The 13,000-nt window shown below is 36.4% G+C and overlaps 1 protein-coding gene across 2 annotated transcripts in view; it reads left to right on the top strand.

The window, feature by feature from the left end:
* Nucleotides 1–13,000, top strand: part of fhip1aa (FHF complex subunit HOOK interacting protein 1Aa) — a 30,899-nt gene that overhangs the window by 2,577 nt on the left and 15,322 nt on the right. The window contains exons 1-3 of one of the 2 annotated variants that reach the window (XM_058770146.1): nucleotides 2,063–2,297; nucleotides 10,026–10,154; nucleotides 11,907–12,113. In XM_058770146.1, coding sequence (XP_058626129.1) covers nucleotides 12,009–12,113 — 105 coding nt within the window. In that variant the 5' untranslated portion in view covers nucleotides 2,063–2,297; nucleotides 10,026–10,154; nucleotides 11,907–12,008. Of the gene's footprint in view, nucleotides 1–2,062; nucleotides 2,298–10,025; nucleotides 10,155–11,906; nucleotides 12,114–13,000 lie in introns of those variants that run through there. The other variant, XM_058770155.1, reaches the window with a different exon arrangement.

The following is a 13,000-nucleotide window of genomic DNA, read 5'->3' as shown; positions in this document are numbered from 1 at the left end:
CTTTACTCCATTGATCCCCTGGTAGCCACTGTCTTGGACTAAAAAAAGCAGCCCCAGTTATTTGACATTCTGGATCTTTTGATCCATCTGTATACACTTGTATATGCCGAGGGTAATGAATTCTGGTATATATTGAAAATACAGAAGTCAATTCAGATTCTCTTTCTGATTTTTTAACTTCTAAGAGATGCAAATCTACTTGAGGTGTTACATACATCCATGGTTCATATTCCTGAATAACAACTGTTGGGCTCATCTTGATGTTATTTACTTGAATTTCTTCTGCATATATTTCACTACTCCACCCAAAGCTTGTTCTACACCTTTCATTCTGTTCCCAACAATTCTGTAACACCATTTTTGTAGGATGGTCATCTTTATGCCCCTGAAGATTAGCCCAGTAATTGACCGTTAATTGTTTCCTTCTAATTTCTAGTGGCATCTCTCCTATCAAAACTTGTAAAGCTGATATTGGTGTAGTCTTTACTGCTCCACAACACTGTCTCAACGCTTGAGCTTGAACTTCCCAGCCTCTCTGACAGCTTGTAGCTTTGGCATTTTTTCCCGTGAATAAGCTGGCGACTATCAGCACAAATTTCTCTACACCCCACAACCAGTCACTGCTCTCTACAAACTGATCTCATGCTTTCCTTTTATGTATACTGATGTCTAGACCATATTTTACAAGATATCTCACCCTCTTACCATCACTTTTACCTGCACTTATATCAACAACACGCTGCAGTTCCATGTCGCTGAAACTCTGAGGCTGGCAAAAGCTTCAAAATTTCTGTCCTTATTCTGCTGGACCACCACAACGTCCTGTCCACACTTTCTGACCTAGTTATCACAGAAATTACACCTCACCCATCAGTCAGTTGTAATATCACTGTTCGACTTGTGACCAGAATAGCCAGGAACTATTCAACTTTACAGCACAACTGCTCAAGACTGCACTATAGGCCTTGTGCATTGTTCTGCTGTTTATATTACATTTATAGTGTTTACAATGCAGCCTGCATTTTTTTTAGGCTAGGTATAATACAATTCTTGACACCACACCACAGATATCACAACTTTTCAAACCCTGTTACAATAACGATTTTCCTTTTTTTTTTCTTTTGTTCAATCAATGCATAATTTATCTTCTTTTATTGAATTTTACATGTTCTAAATTCAGAGTTTTAGATACCTTTTTTCATTGTATATCCATAAAGTCTGATTTCTGTAAAGCCACTTTTTAGGGCTTCTCTTGGGCTGTGTTCTCGTGCCATTTACGTTTTGACCAGCAGGTGTCACGAGCGTGTGGTGTTTCGAGCGCGTCCAAAACCAGTTCCTAAAAGTGAGTCATTTTGCGAAGTAATTAGTCTAATAATTCAGTTTCGAAAAGATTCGTTTCTCCCATCACTGAGTGCTTTTGGCTTTTTAAAACACGGGCGTTTTTAGTATGGATTCCTTCAGAATTCAGAAGACAAGTGCTCTTCTTCTGAGATATATTACAGTTGGTTTTTGGTCCATTACCGCCACTAACTGGACAGGAGCGGGGATCTATGGTGGGGGCGCACCAAAGGAAAGAAAAAATAAATGTACTCTCATTTTCGGTAGTCTACACAGCCACACTGAACCCATTGAACACTAAAGCACCCTTAGAGCACTTTATGAGTCCCAAATTTGTTTAATCAACATTTAAAGACATAATCGAATATTATATGTATTTATAATAGCCTTTTCAAATAAGTGCGTTAGAACAACAATACATTAGAATCTACTGTTAATTATTTTTATTCTTGTGGCGAGTTTTTATATTTACTAACAACAGAAGGCCTGTTTTCAATTATTGTAAACTCTTATCTAAAATGGAATAGTTTATGGACACTTAATAACAAGTAGCTCTTTTCTATTGGACTATGATCGTGCGAGTACCTTGAATAGTCTAACTGTATAACACACACGATAAAAAAATTACATGAACAAGTGCCCAAGCAGCAGCCAATCACGGGTCGGGTATAGAGAGCAGGGGCGGGGCTTGTGATCGAGCTCACCTTTCTAATCCACGCTCAGGTGACCGAGCGAGAGCGGTGGCGTCAGAGATCTCTGGGTCTTTTAAAGTGTGAAGATCATCTGATAAACAACAGAACTGTCGCCGCGAGCTGCACTGAGCTATCATTATGAAAACGATAAAGAGACTGGATTATGATCGGTTTAACGCCAGTGGAATATGACACAGGGAAACAGAGCTGCTGAGGCGAAGTTTTGTCAGGTGTGGAAGAAAAAAGCGTTTGGACATTAAAGGCTAAGTATGTGTTATTTAACAATACTGCCCAAGTTGTTGCTTTTTTATTTTTATATGTTTTGATTTAGATTTTTTTTTTTTTAGCATATAACGGGTTATGTTTTGCTGCTTAAAAGTGGAGTTGTGTGGGCTAAATTGTTTTTATTCCAGCTTGAACGTAAACGGGTTGTTCTAGGTTGTCTGGAAAAACAGACAACTCAAGATGGAGCCATGAAACAAAATCCGTGTTATTTACATAACTAACTACATAGTTAATAAACTACTTTGTTGTTTATACGCCCACTCGTCTATTCTAACGATCCTGTGTAGTTTACTGAAACAACTTCTTTAGCTTCTTCTTTGTTGACATAACATGAAAAATGAAGCAATGCTTTTAGAAAATGGTAGTTTTGTTCCCCAACGATAATAGGAATCTAGGCCTATAGTTTTCAGACTTAAACTGATGCACTGAGTTTTAAGTGTTTATTCAGTGTTCAGATTCGATTGTGTATTATGTTACCTTTATGGGATCACGTTTACAAGGAATCACATCTATTATATTTTAACCATGGATCGCTTTTATTTAAAGTGTAACGCATTTTAAATGCTGGGATTGGTACTTTGAGCAAGTTATGCCTCAAGAATTGGTTGTAAATTCAAATGTTTACACACTGACTGATAATCAGACAGCCAAGAAAGTGCAAACAGTGGTGTGGATAGGAAAGAAAAACGGTAGACACTCACTGCAGAACAAAGATCCAGGGAGCTGGGTTGGATCCACATCTAGGGGGTGGAGATTGGTAGGTTTAGGGGTGGAGATGGGTGGGTTTAGGGGTGGGGACGGGTGGGTTTAGGGATCAGGGGTGGAGACGGGTGGGTTTAGGGGTGGGGATGGGTGGGTTTATGGAACAGGGGGTGGAGATGGGTAGGTTTAGGGGTGGAGATGGGTGGGTTTAGGGGTGGGGACGGGTGGGTTTAGGGATCAGGGGTGGAGACGGGTGGGTTTAGGGGTGGGGATGGGTGGGTTTATGGAACAGGGGGTGGAGATGGGTAGGTTTAGGTAAATGTAAGGTGGGATGAGTTGGATCTAGATCCAACCACACCTCCTGGATGTTGTGTTCTGCAGTGAGGACCATCTCAAGAAAGAGGAGCTTAGCAGAAATAAGGATGAAGAAACGGACATGGAAACCAATAGATATATGACAACAGTGGGAGACGCTGAGAAAGTGAAAGCAGGAGAGCTCTGCGAATGGTGCTCTGTAGAGAGTTGGCGTGTGTATGAGAGTCCCTCGTTGTGATATTATTCTTCGCAACAGGTGAGAGAAGTCACACACCTTAGTTTCTGGTTGCACTTGTGATGTAATGTGACTTTGTAGCTGTATGTTTTTACCAAGTACAAACAAGTGGAAAAAGATTGTCACGTACAAGTGTCTGTCATGCATATCATTCCAAAGCTTGTCCATGATGTGTTCCAGCAGCTGCCAAGATGAATTATGTAATTTTAGTATTATTTATACTATTATAGATTTAATTGATCATTTAAATTTTCTTTATTTCTTGTTTTTATTTTCAGATTAGTTTAATTTTTTTGTCATTTTGTTATAGTATGTGCACAAATTATTCTGTTTAGGTGTTTATTTTAGTTTGAGCTCCGTTTTAGTTTTTATTCACTTTTTTTCATTTCCATTTAGTAATTTTAGTGCTACTACTTGTTTTCAGATGTTTTGTTTATTCTAGGTTTCAGATTTGTTCCATATATCATAATAATTTTCTTAGTAACCCTGGCTGAATATAGTGGATTGTCTGGTTTTTGAAAGAAGAAACACTTCAGGTTGATATTGTATAATATTTACAGATTAACAGAAAACAGATTAACAGGTTTAATTTGTGTCTAAACTTCAGTAGACAATTCCAGCTGTAGCTCCAACCCTTGGCTTGCCCTAGCCTGGTTCAGCCTTGTCTTGTGCTGAGGATTAACACTCACACTCACACTCACACACACACACACACACACACACACACACACACACACACACACACTCACACTCACACACTCACTCACTCACTCACTCACTCACTCTAGCCTTGAGGACTGCATAGCTGTGATATTAGACTCAGTAGGGAATGCTATGGCAATAGTGACTGATTATGACATCAGTTGAACTATGAATTGTCACAATGTAGTGTAAAAATTTTTATTTTTTTTTAATCCCTGCCTTTAGTTATTTCATTCATTTCTGGTTTATTATGTTCTATTCATAAATCTTGTTTACTCGCACTGAATCATCTGAGACTCCTGGTGAAAGAGTGGTGCTGAATGCTTACATGAAAAAATGTCTCAATGGGACTGAAAAGAGCGTTCAGACTTCAAAAAGCATTCGGTGTGTCTCTCATCTCTGCATTTGATCTGACTCATGTAATTGCAGCAAGCGTGCATCTCTCTTGCTTTGTGAGACAAATCATGTCATGAGGGCTTTCTGTGTGCAAACATTCTCTCTCTTTCTATCATTTTTTCGGATCGCTCTCATTTTGTTTGTCCTTCCCCTTTGAAACCAAAACAAACAGCCTTTTCTCAGTTGGTAGGCTACATATGAAATGCTAGCAAGCCATCAATGTTATACACTCTTTAAAAATAAAGGTGCTTTAAAAGGTTCTTCACAGCGATGCCATAGAAGAACCATTTTTGGTTCCACAAACAATCATTCAGTCAAAGGTTCTTTAAAGAACCATCTATTTCTTACCTTTTTATAATCTGATTCTGAAGAACCTTCTTTGCCACAAAGAACCTTTTGTGATGAAACAGAAAGGTTCTTTGGATGTTGAAGGTCCTTTATGGAACCATTTAGACAAAAAGGTTCTTCTATGGCATCATGAAGCACCTTTATTTTTAAGAGTGTAGAATGCTGAAATCCTGGCATAACAGGCAGTGTTTATGGCAGGATTGTTATCCTTAGGCATTTTCAAATATTAAATAAACATATTATGTATTCATTATGAACAAAACCTGAACTGTAATAGTGTTTTGTTGCTGCAGTATTGGCATGATAGGCCTACTGATGTTGTTTTTTTTTTTTTTTTTTTTAAGTGTGATGCTAAGAGTAGGCTTTGTGCCCTCTCTACTTTGTCCTGTAGTCCTGTTAACTTAACACTTGTTAACACCTGTTTGCTTGGTTTTGCCTCTTGTTTTGTTTGTTTTTTTGCTTTTTAGCATAAAACTGCTTTTAGTTGCAGTGCAAAAAGCCTTCAGTATTTCTCACACAAAGCCTTTCGCTTTGTTTTGCGGAAGGCAAACACCTGACTTCTGTTCCTTTGTTTGCCTTAATGAGGCCACCATAGTTTTGCTTTATCTCAGTGTAACAGGCAGCTCCATAAAACCCTCTCCCTTTAGAAAGCTTACTTCTGTGGGAAGGATTGCCTTCTTTTGTGTCATAGATGTTCAGTTTCTCAAGAACATGTTTTACTGCTTGTAAGTGTGGACAAACTTCGTAAACATAATATAAACACAAACCATGTTTTGGTATGGAAACTTGCAGGCATACCATATTTGCATAGGTTCTTGCATTATGTAAACCCGTTGTTTTCCCAACACGCTTCCCTGTTTGTAAGTACCACCATTAGGATTGCGAATGTCTCTATAGTTACTGGTCCCAAGTTACCTCTAGGCGTGTGCAGTTTCACCAATCAGGATGGAGACAAGTGGTGTGTTAATATTTTTGCAGATCAGGTGCTTTGAACGCTGGGTAGGGAACTGGGTGTATAGTGTAAACATACTGCACGTTTGCATCTCACGTGCGTACAGTAAAACTTCAGCATTACTGAAGAGGCGTATAACGTCACAGGCCATAAAATTATGATAAGGGTTCTGGCTATCTTCTGCCTTTTGGCATAAATATCAAAACCATTCATTTGAAGATCTTAATGCATTGCCAGGGACAGATGTAACAACATTTTTTTTCATGTGTATGTTCACCATTAGGTCATAAATTGAGACCAGGTCCAGTACTCTATGCCGTAGGCATCTCCTCTTTGCATCTGTTGTAAATTTTTCAGTAGACTCTGTCACTGTTATAGCCCTCACGTCACCTAGTCACCATGGGCACCAGAACTCCCAGTAAATTCCCCTTGTGTGTCTTCAGACAGTGCTTGATCATGACAAACATGCCTGCTTTGATTTGCTTGGGTGTCCTTCATGTGTACGTGCCTGCTTGCTTGTGTGTGTGTGTGTGTGTGTGTGTGTGTGTGTGAGAGAGAGAGAGAGAGCAAGGGCCATGTGTTTCCATCATGAAAGTCATAAGCTAGGAGATCAAAAACCACATGTTACTGTCTATTGGTAATGCAATCATTCATAATTTTTATGTATATATATTTTTTCATGACTAGAGTTAGTGTCAATTTAAATATATATATATATATATATATAATTTTTTTTTTTTTTTTTTTTAGTGAATGAATTACACAATATGCTAATTAACTAAGTTCAATATTTTCTGAGAAATGAAGATAACTCAAAGACATTATTGTGGTAGATCAGTAAATCTTTGAATAGACAAGTGAGCCAGAAGTGAGCTAAATATCCTTGTTTGTAAAAATGCTATTAAAAAAAAAAAATGAAAAAAAAAATGCTTTATTTAAGGTGGATTGTATTTCCATTTTATAGGGATTCACAATGTATTGGTACCATACTGGTTATCGGGCCATAGTGGATTTAATAATGATGGTATTATTGGATTTTGAATATTTAATTATACTTACTCATTTACCTCTTTTTATTTAACTACATTTGCCATCATCTAACACTCATTTAATTTAATCTTTAAAAACACTAATTGTTAAATGTAATCTCTAGCAAATCTCAATGAATAACCATTTTTTTTATGCTGTACATTAATAATTTTGTAATGCTTAATTTGCTTGTAGCATTTTAAAAAAATAAATTCAGTTGTTTAGTGTTTTTCTACACTTAACTATACTTTTATACACGGTTTATAGTATAGAATTCTAAAGTATAGTTTTATAGATTTTTACCCAGTACGCTTTCTTATTTCACTTAATTTTTTAATCATGAAGTCAAAATGTAATGACTTTAAAGAGTCCATAATGAATTTTTCTGTAAAAAAATAAAAAAATAAATTAACTGACCTCATTTCAACCTTGCTTCAAATGAAAGTTCTGAGCTACTGATCTGACATATGGCAGTCGGACATATGGTGTGGAATGTGCTGGGCAAGTGCTAGTGGATGACTCTACAGAGAAAAATTTCCAACACAAGTTATGACAGCCCTGTGATAGGGTGGGACTGACTTGCTAGCCATGTTTCAGCATGAAAAGCTCCAAGGACACTCCCTTTGGCTTGCAGGGCGTGAAACCCAACCCTTTCTCAAAGAGGAGTCAGTCACAAAGGGACTCCAAGCAAATAGTCCAGCCCTGACCAGTATCACATTACTTTCTAAAGTAATGACCTTGTAAAAAAAGAAAGGAAACTCTACCTTTTCTCAGTTGTTAAACTTTGGAAACTGTTTGGTTTTTTTTTTATGTACAGTATGTGAACAGGTGCTCTTATGAGGCCCTGTGAGTTTTGGTGTGACTACAAACACATGGAACCTGTTTTTCAATGTTGTGACATGACATTTAAAGGGTGACGTCATTTCAGGCCCTTTTTATATGATGTGACAAGCATTGGTGCTCGGATAAAAATCAGCTTCTCAGTTCTAAACGGGCCATAATGGAGTTGTGAGACTGTCTTTTTAAATGATATGTTTACCTTAAATATTCTTGCTGAGGTTTGTAATTTCTCGGAAAGCGGTAAGTATCGAATTAACATAATTAACTAAATGAGCTTAATTGGATAAGTGTGGTTACTCTGAGGTAAACACAGATCCAGTGTGCTCATGAGTGACTTCATTCTCATGCACCCACATTACTAAGATGAGACATCTGTGCTTCTCAGTCAGGAAAGTCATTTCCCTAATATCTGTAGAAAGGCCCTGTCCCAGATTTGTCCCAGTATCTCCACTGATCTCTTTGAAGAAGTAGAACAAGATCAAGAATCCAGTGTAGTTTCCTCTCCAGAAGCTTTCTCTGTCCACCCCTCTCACACTGATTAATGAGCGTATGCGTAATTTGGGTCACGTTTTTCTGATAACAGAACACTTACCCTGCCCATTTCCTGTGAGCGCATTTCATCTGGACCTCCTCAGATGGTTTTGAGTCCAGGCATTACTGTGAGACCTGGCAAGGATGCTGCCTTTGTTGCAATACATTAAATAATGTTAAAATATGTACTTTTACTCACAGCATTCAGATGTTGAATGTGTTTTTTTTTTTTTTAGTGTCTAGTCAACTGGATCGCTCGGTAAAAGTAATTTTCGTAATTTTTCTGAATTGCCAGGTTCATATGCTTAACAGTAAATGCACTTGTCCACCAGTCATGGATGCACACTGATATATTGTTTGTGCAATTTTGCACAGCTGCAGTATGTGTCCGAAACCCAAGACAGCTGCCTTGCTACCCAATCAATGATTCAACTGACAGTGGTTTTGTTTGAAGGCTTCATGTAAGGAAACTTTCAAGGCATCATAACCTCATGATAATGATCTACAGCTTTATACATAACCTGGCTAGGGTTGCAAAGGAGCAGAAAGTTTCCAAAAAGTCCTGGAACGTTTCCAAAAATTTGGGAAAGTTTTCAGAAATTTAGCGGAGATTTTGCACCCCTTTGCAACCCTGAACCAGGCAAATTTTTAATGACACCTTATTCTTGGGTAGAAATTCAATTTTAGTTTTTGTATGACTAGATTTTTTAAATCTTCCTATTATTTTTTATAACTTTTTATTTATTGAATGATTACAAAATAGCCTTCTGTGTTGACACAGTCTGGGTGACTTTATATAATTGAGTGGCTATATAAAAAGTGGCTATATATAATTAAATAAATTTAGTCAGTTCTTTAGGTCTGTTATGCTTACCAGATTTTCATTTATTTGATCAAAAATGCAATATAAACTGTATATTATTACAATTTAAAATAACTGTTGAAATGTATTTTGAAATATATTTTAAATTTCTCATTTATTCTTGTGATGGGAAAAGCTGAATTTTAAGCAGCAGTCTTCAGTGTCACATGATTCTTCAGAAATCATTGTGATATGCTGATTTGGTGCTCAAGCATCAGTTAATGTTGTGGAAATTAGTATACATTTTTTTGATTTTAAAATAAATGCAGTCAGTTTGAACTTTCTATTCTAAGTTCAAAACGACAGCTTTTATTTCAAATAAATATTTTCTGATATCGTAAATGTATACATTTTATATTTATAAATGTATGTTTTTTTTTTTTATATGTTTGTGTGTGTGTGTATATATATATATATATACACACACATTTAAATATATATATATTTATATTTGCAGGACTGGTCTTGACAAAGGTCTCCTTCAGGGAAAAATATATTTGCAGCAGTTTAACCACAACTCCTTTAGCTGCATTGGCTCATGGGATCATGCTCTGTGTGTCTGTCTATTTATTGAATGGGGTTATAGAGTCGCTTTAAGATTTTTTGCAGTTTCACTTGTAGGTTTTCACTACACAGAAGTTTTCTCTATCCCCTTCTCCCCCTGTGTTTCTGAATTCCCACCTCCTCTTCTCGTGTCTTCCTCATTCTCATTCCCGCTCTTCTGCAGTTCCATTCTAAACCTCTTTGTCACTGCTCTGATCCATCTAGTCATTTCCTGGCCATGTTCCTTTTTTTCAGAACCCACGTTGACAAGATTTCAATCTACATGTCTCTGAAGAGCTCCTGAGCCCTCTGAAAATGCGAATGTTTTCTTCTATACGAAAAACCGTTTCTCCAGCAGCAGCTTTCGGCAGTAGTCTGGATGAGGTATGTAGGAAATTCAAAATCCATTCTGACTGTTTTTCCTCTGGATTTCTGTGTTTTAATGAGAGTGGACAGCCCCCCACGTGTAACCAAAAACATATGTATCTCTATTTTTTGTCACATTTGTGTTTCAAACTGAGCTTTCTGCTATGATTCGCTCTAAATTCAGGCGTGGTTAATAGTTTCTGCCTACTGATTGGCTGTTCAGTATTATGTAAAGGTTCACATGGCAAATTCAGTTGTTGGTGTGTGTGTGTGTGTGTGTGTACCTGGTATTTATCATGTTATGGGGAACATATGTCCCCACAAGGATAGTGATACCAGTAAATTTTGACCTTGTGGGGAAATTTTTTGAGGGCCCATGAGGAAACAAACTTATAAATCATACAGAATGAAGTTTTTTTGAAAATCTAAAAATGCAGAAAGTTTCCTGTGAGGGGTAGGTTTAGGTGTAGGGTTGGTGTAGCACAATAGAAAATACTAATTTAGGGTCTTGGTTGTAGAGATTTATACATGCTAAAGCTGAGATGGAGAACACCTCTTAAAACCTTTTGACCATTATTATTGTTAAGATAAAGAATAATGAAAATAAAATTTGCATGTTGTGTTATGTTTCTATTGTAGTGTTATTATTTTATTTTTTTATTTATAGTATAGTAGTTTATTAGTATTTTATTTATAGCATTTATTTATTGTAGAAAAACTGTAAAAAATGTATCTGCATAAAAATAATGGTTTTGATCGATACAAAACAATACTGGTCAACCTCAAATCAAATGTTCATCTAAAGGCTTCAGTGAATGATAGAAAAAGCCTACATGAGGAACCTTTGAATACTGTTTAAACGGCATCCCAACATGCATCTCATGACATTTAAGAGAATGCCTAGCGTGCAAAAATATATCCAAAACACATATGTATATTTTTTTTGTTTTTGCATAATTTTTATGATTTTTACAATGCAGTCCGCAAAGTGACTTTTTTTAAACGCGCAGATAATGTAAGCCTTCAGACCACATGGATTGTGGAGAATGCCATTGCTGTTGTCTTTGCTCATCCTTTAGACTAAACACACCACAGAAACTATAGTTTATACTCCTTTTACTAGCTTATACACATTTTTGAGAGGAGACGGAGAGTATCTTTGTATCCATCTATAATCACTGGTGCTTGCACACACATTTAGTTTAAGCCAATAGCTGTGATCTTAATGCTTAAGGCTGTGGATCTCTTCATTGATTTGATAAAAATAGCTCTGCATATACAGTAGAGAGCAAGCTATGCAGTACTGCTACATTTCTTTATTTTAGGAAGCATTACATAAGACGCAACATGTACTGTATGCTATTGCATAACACACAAAGCTCACATCCACATGCTGTTAATTAGCATCTTTAAGTTATGGCAGCTGAGTTCATTCTTTTGCATTATGTTTAGGCAGCCACATTATAGCAGCAAATCCCGCTTGAAAGGCTTTGATTTTCTAAAGATGACACAGTGCTGTTGCCAGGACAGCCACTGAAATAGTGATGCACATTTAAAACAGACCACAACTTAACTGTTCTCTGATGTTATTGTTAGTGCTTGGTTTGTGCTGTGCCAGTATTTCTTCTCACAGAATATTATTTATATATATATATATATATATATACACTTTTAAATACATATACTATATGCTTTTCAGTTCAGATTTATTTAGACTTCATTTTTAAATACTTTTTTTTTTAAATCAGTCTTTTCTGTGTTTATATGCAGGTTGTCAGTGTCTAATGCTACCGGCCAGTTATTCATGTTTGGTTGAATTTGGCATCCACGCCACCACTCATGATGGTTTAGTCCTGCAGTGAGAGCACAACAATGACATCCATGGTTGCCAATGGGACTCAAGGTGGCCAGTCACTGCTCCTGAAAGGAGTGGACCCTGAAACATGCATGATCGTGTTCAAAAACCACTGGGCACAGGTACGTAGTATTTTTCCTATTGTCTTCTTTCCTCATGTGCTGTTTTTAAATGCCATTTCTCTACTGTTTAAAGTATGCATGATACTACTGTTGGCAAAATAGAAAAACTTTTATGATGCTCATTGTGGTGAATTACATATTTCTTAAAATACTTTGCTAAGCAAAAAAATGCAGAGTACAATAGCATTATCATAGTCTGTTACTACCTGCTTGATACTTTTGCTTTAGGTGTATAATTACATGAGAATTTTTTGTTGATATACAGTTTTTTTTTTTCTCATCCACAAATGAATTAGTTTTTCAGTGAAAAGATTAACTTTCAAAAAGTGTTGTTCCACCTCAGGTGTACAAATCAAATATTATATGAGTAGGGTTATTTTCTGTTTATTACATGTGATGTTTATTTTATATAAAGCTTTATGATTAAATAAAATAAAGCAATTACAAATTTAAATATATTTGCATATTATATATATGATAAAATATTATGTTTCTATAAAAATTCATATAAGTAAATTTAAAATGGTACGTTTTGTAAGCATTTAAAATCCTGAGCTGGCCCTAGAACAGACTATCCCATTGGTGTTACACTGTGAATAAGGCTTTGGACCTCTTCTGTTGATTCAGCAGAATGCTCCAGAACATAGAGGCATTGTTTGGGTACAGAAGATGAGTTCAGGCTATTAGATAAACTCTAAAGACAGAAATTAGGGTAGTTTTCTGAAAGTAAACTAGTATTATTGTTGTTAACTAATCCAAAGTAGTACTACAATATTCGAATGATCTGAGATGCCGTTAACACTTTCACTCTTTCAACCCTTCCTGCTTAATTTGCATTGATGAATGGTACATTGTTAAGAGCAATATGCCATTTGGCCTTGCTTGCA

This window comes from Onychostoma macrolepis, chromosome 01, assembly GCF_012432095.1.
Source record: "Onychostoma macrolepis isolate SWU-2019 chromosome 01, ASM1243209v1, whole genome shotgun sequence".
Lineage (NCBI taxonomy): Eukaryota > Metazoa > Chordata > Actinopteri > Cypriniformes > Cyprinidae > Onychostoma > Onychostoma macrolepis.
This window is presented reverse-complemented; position numbering and strand designations above follow the sequence as displayed.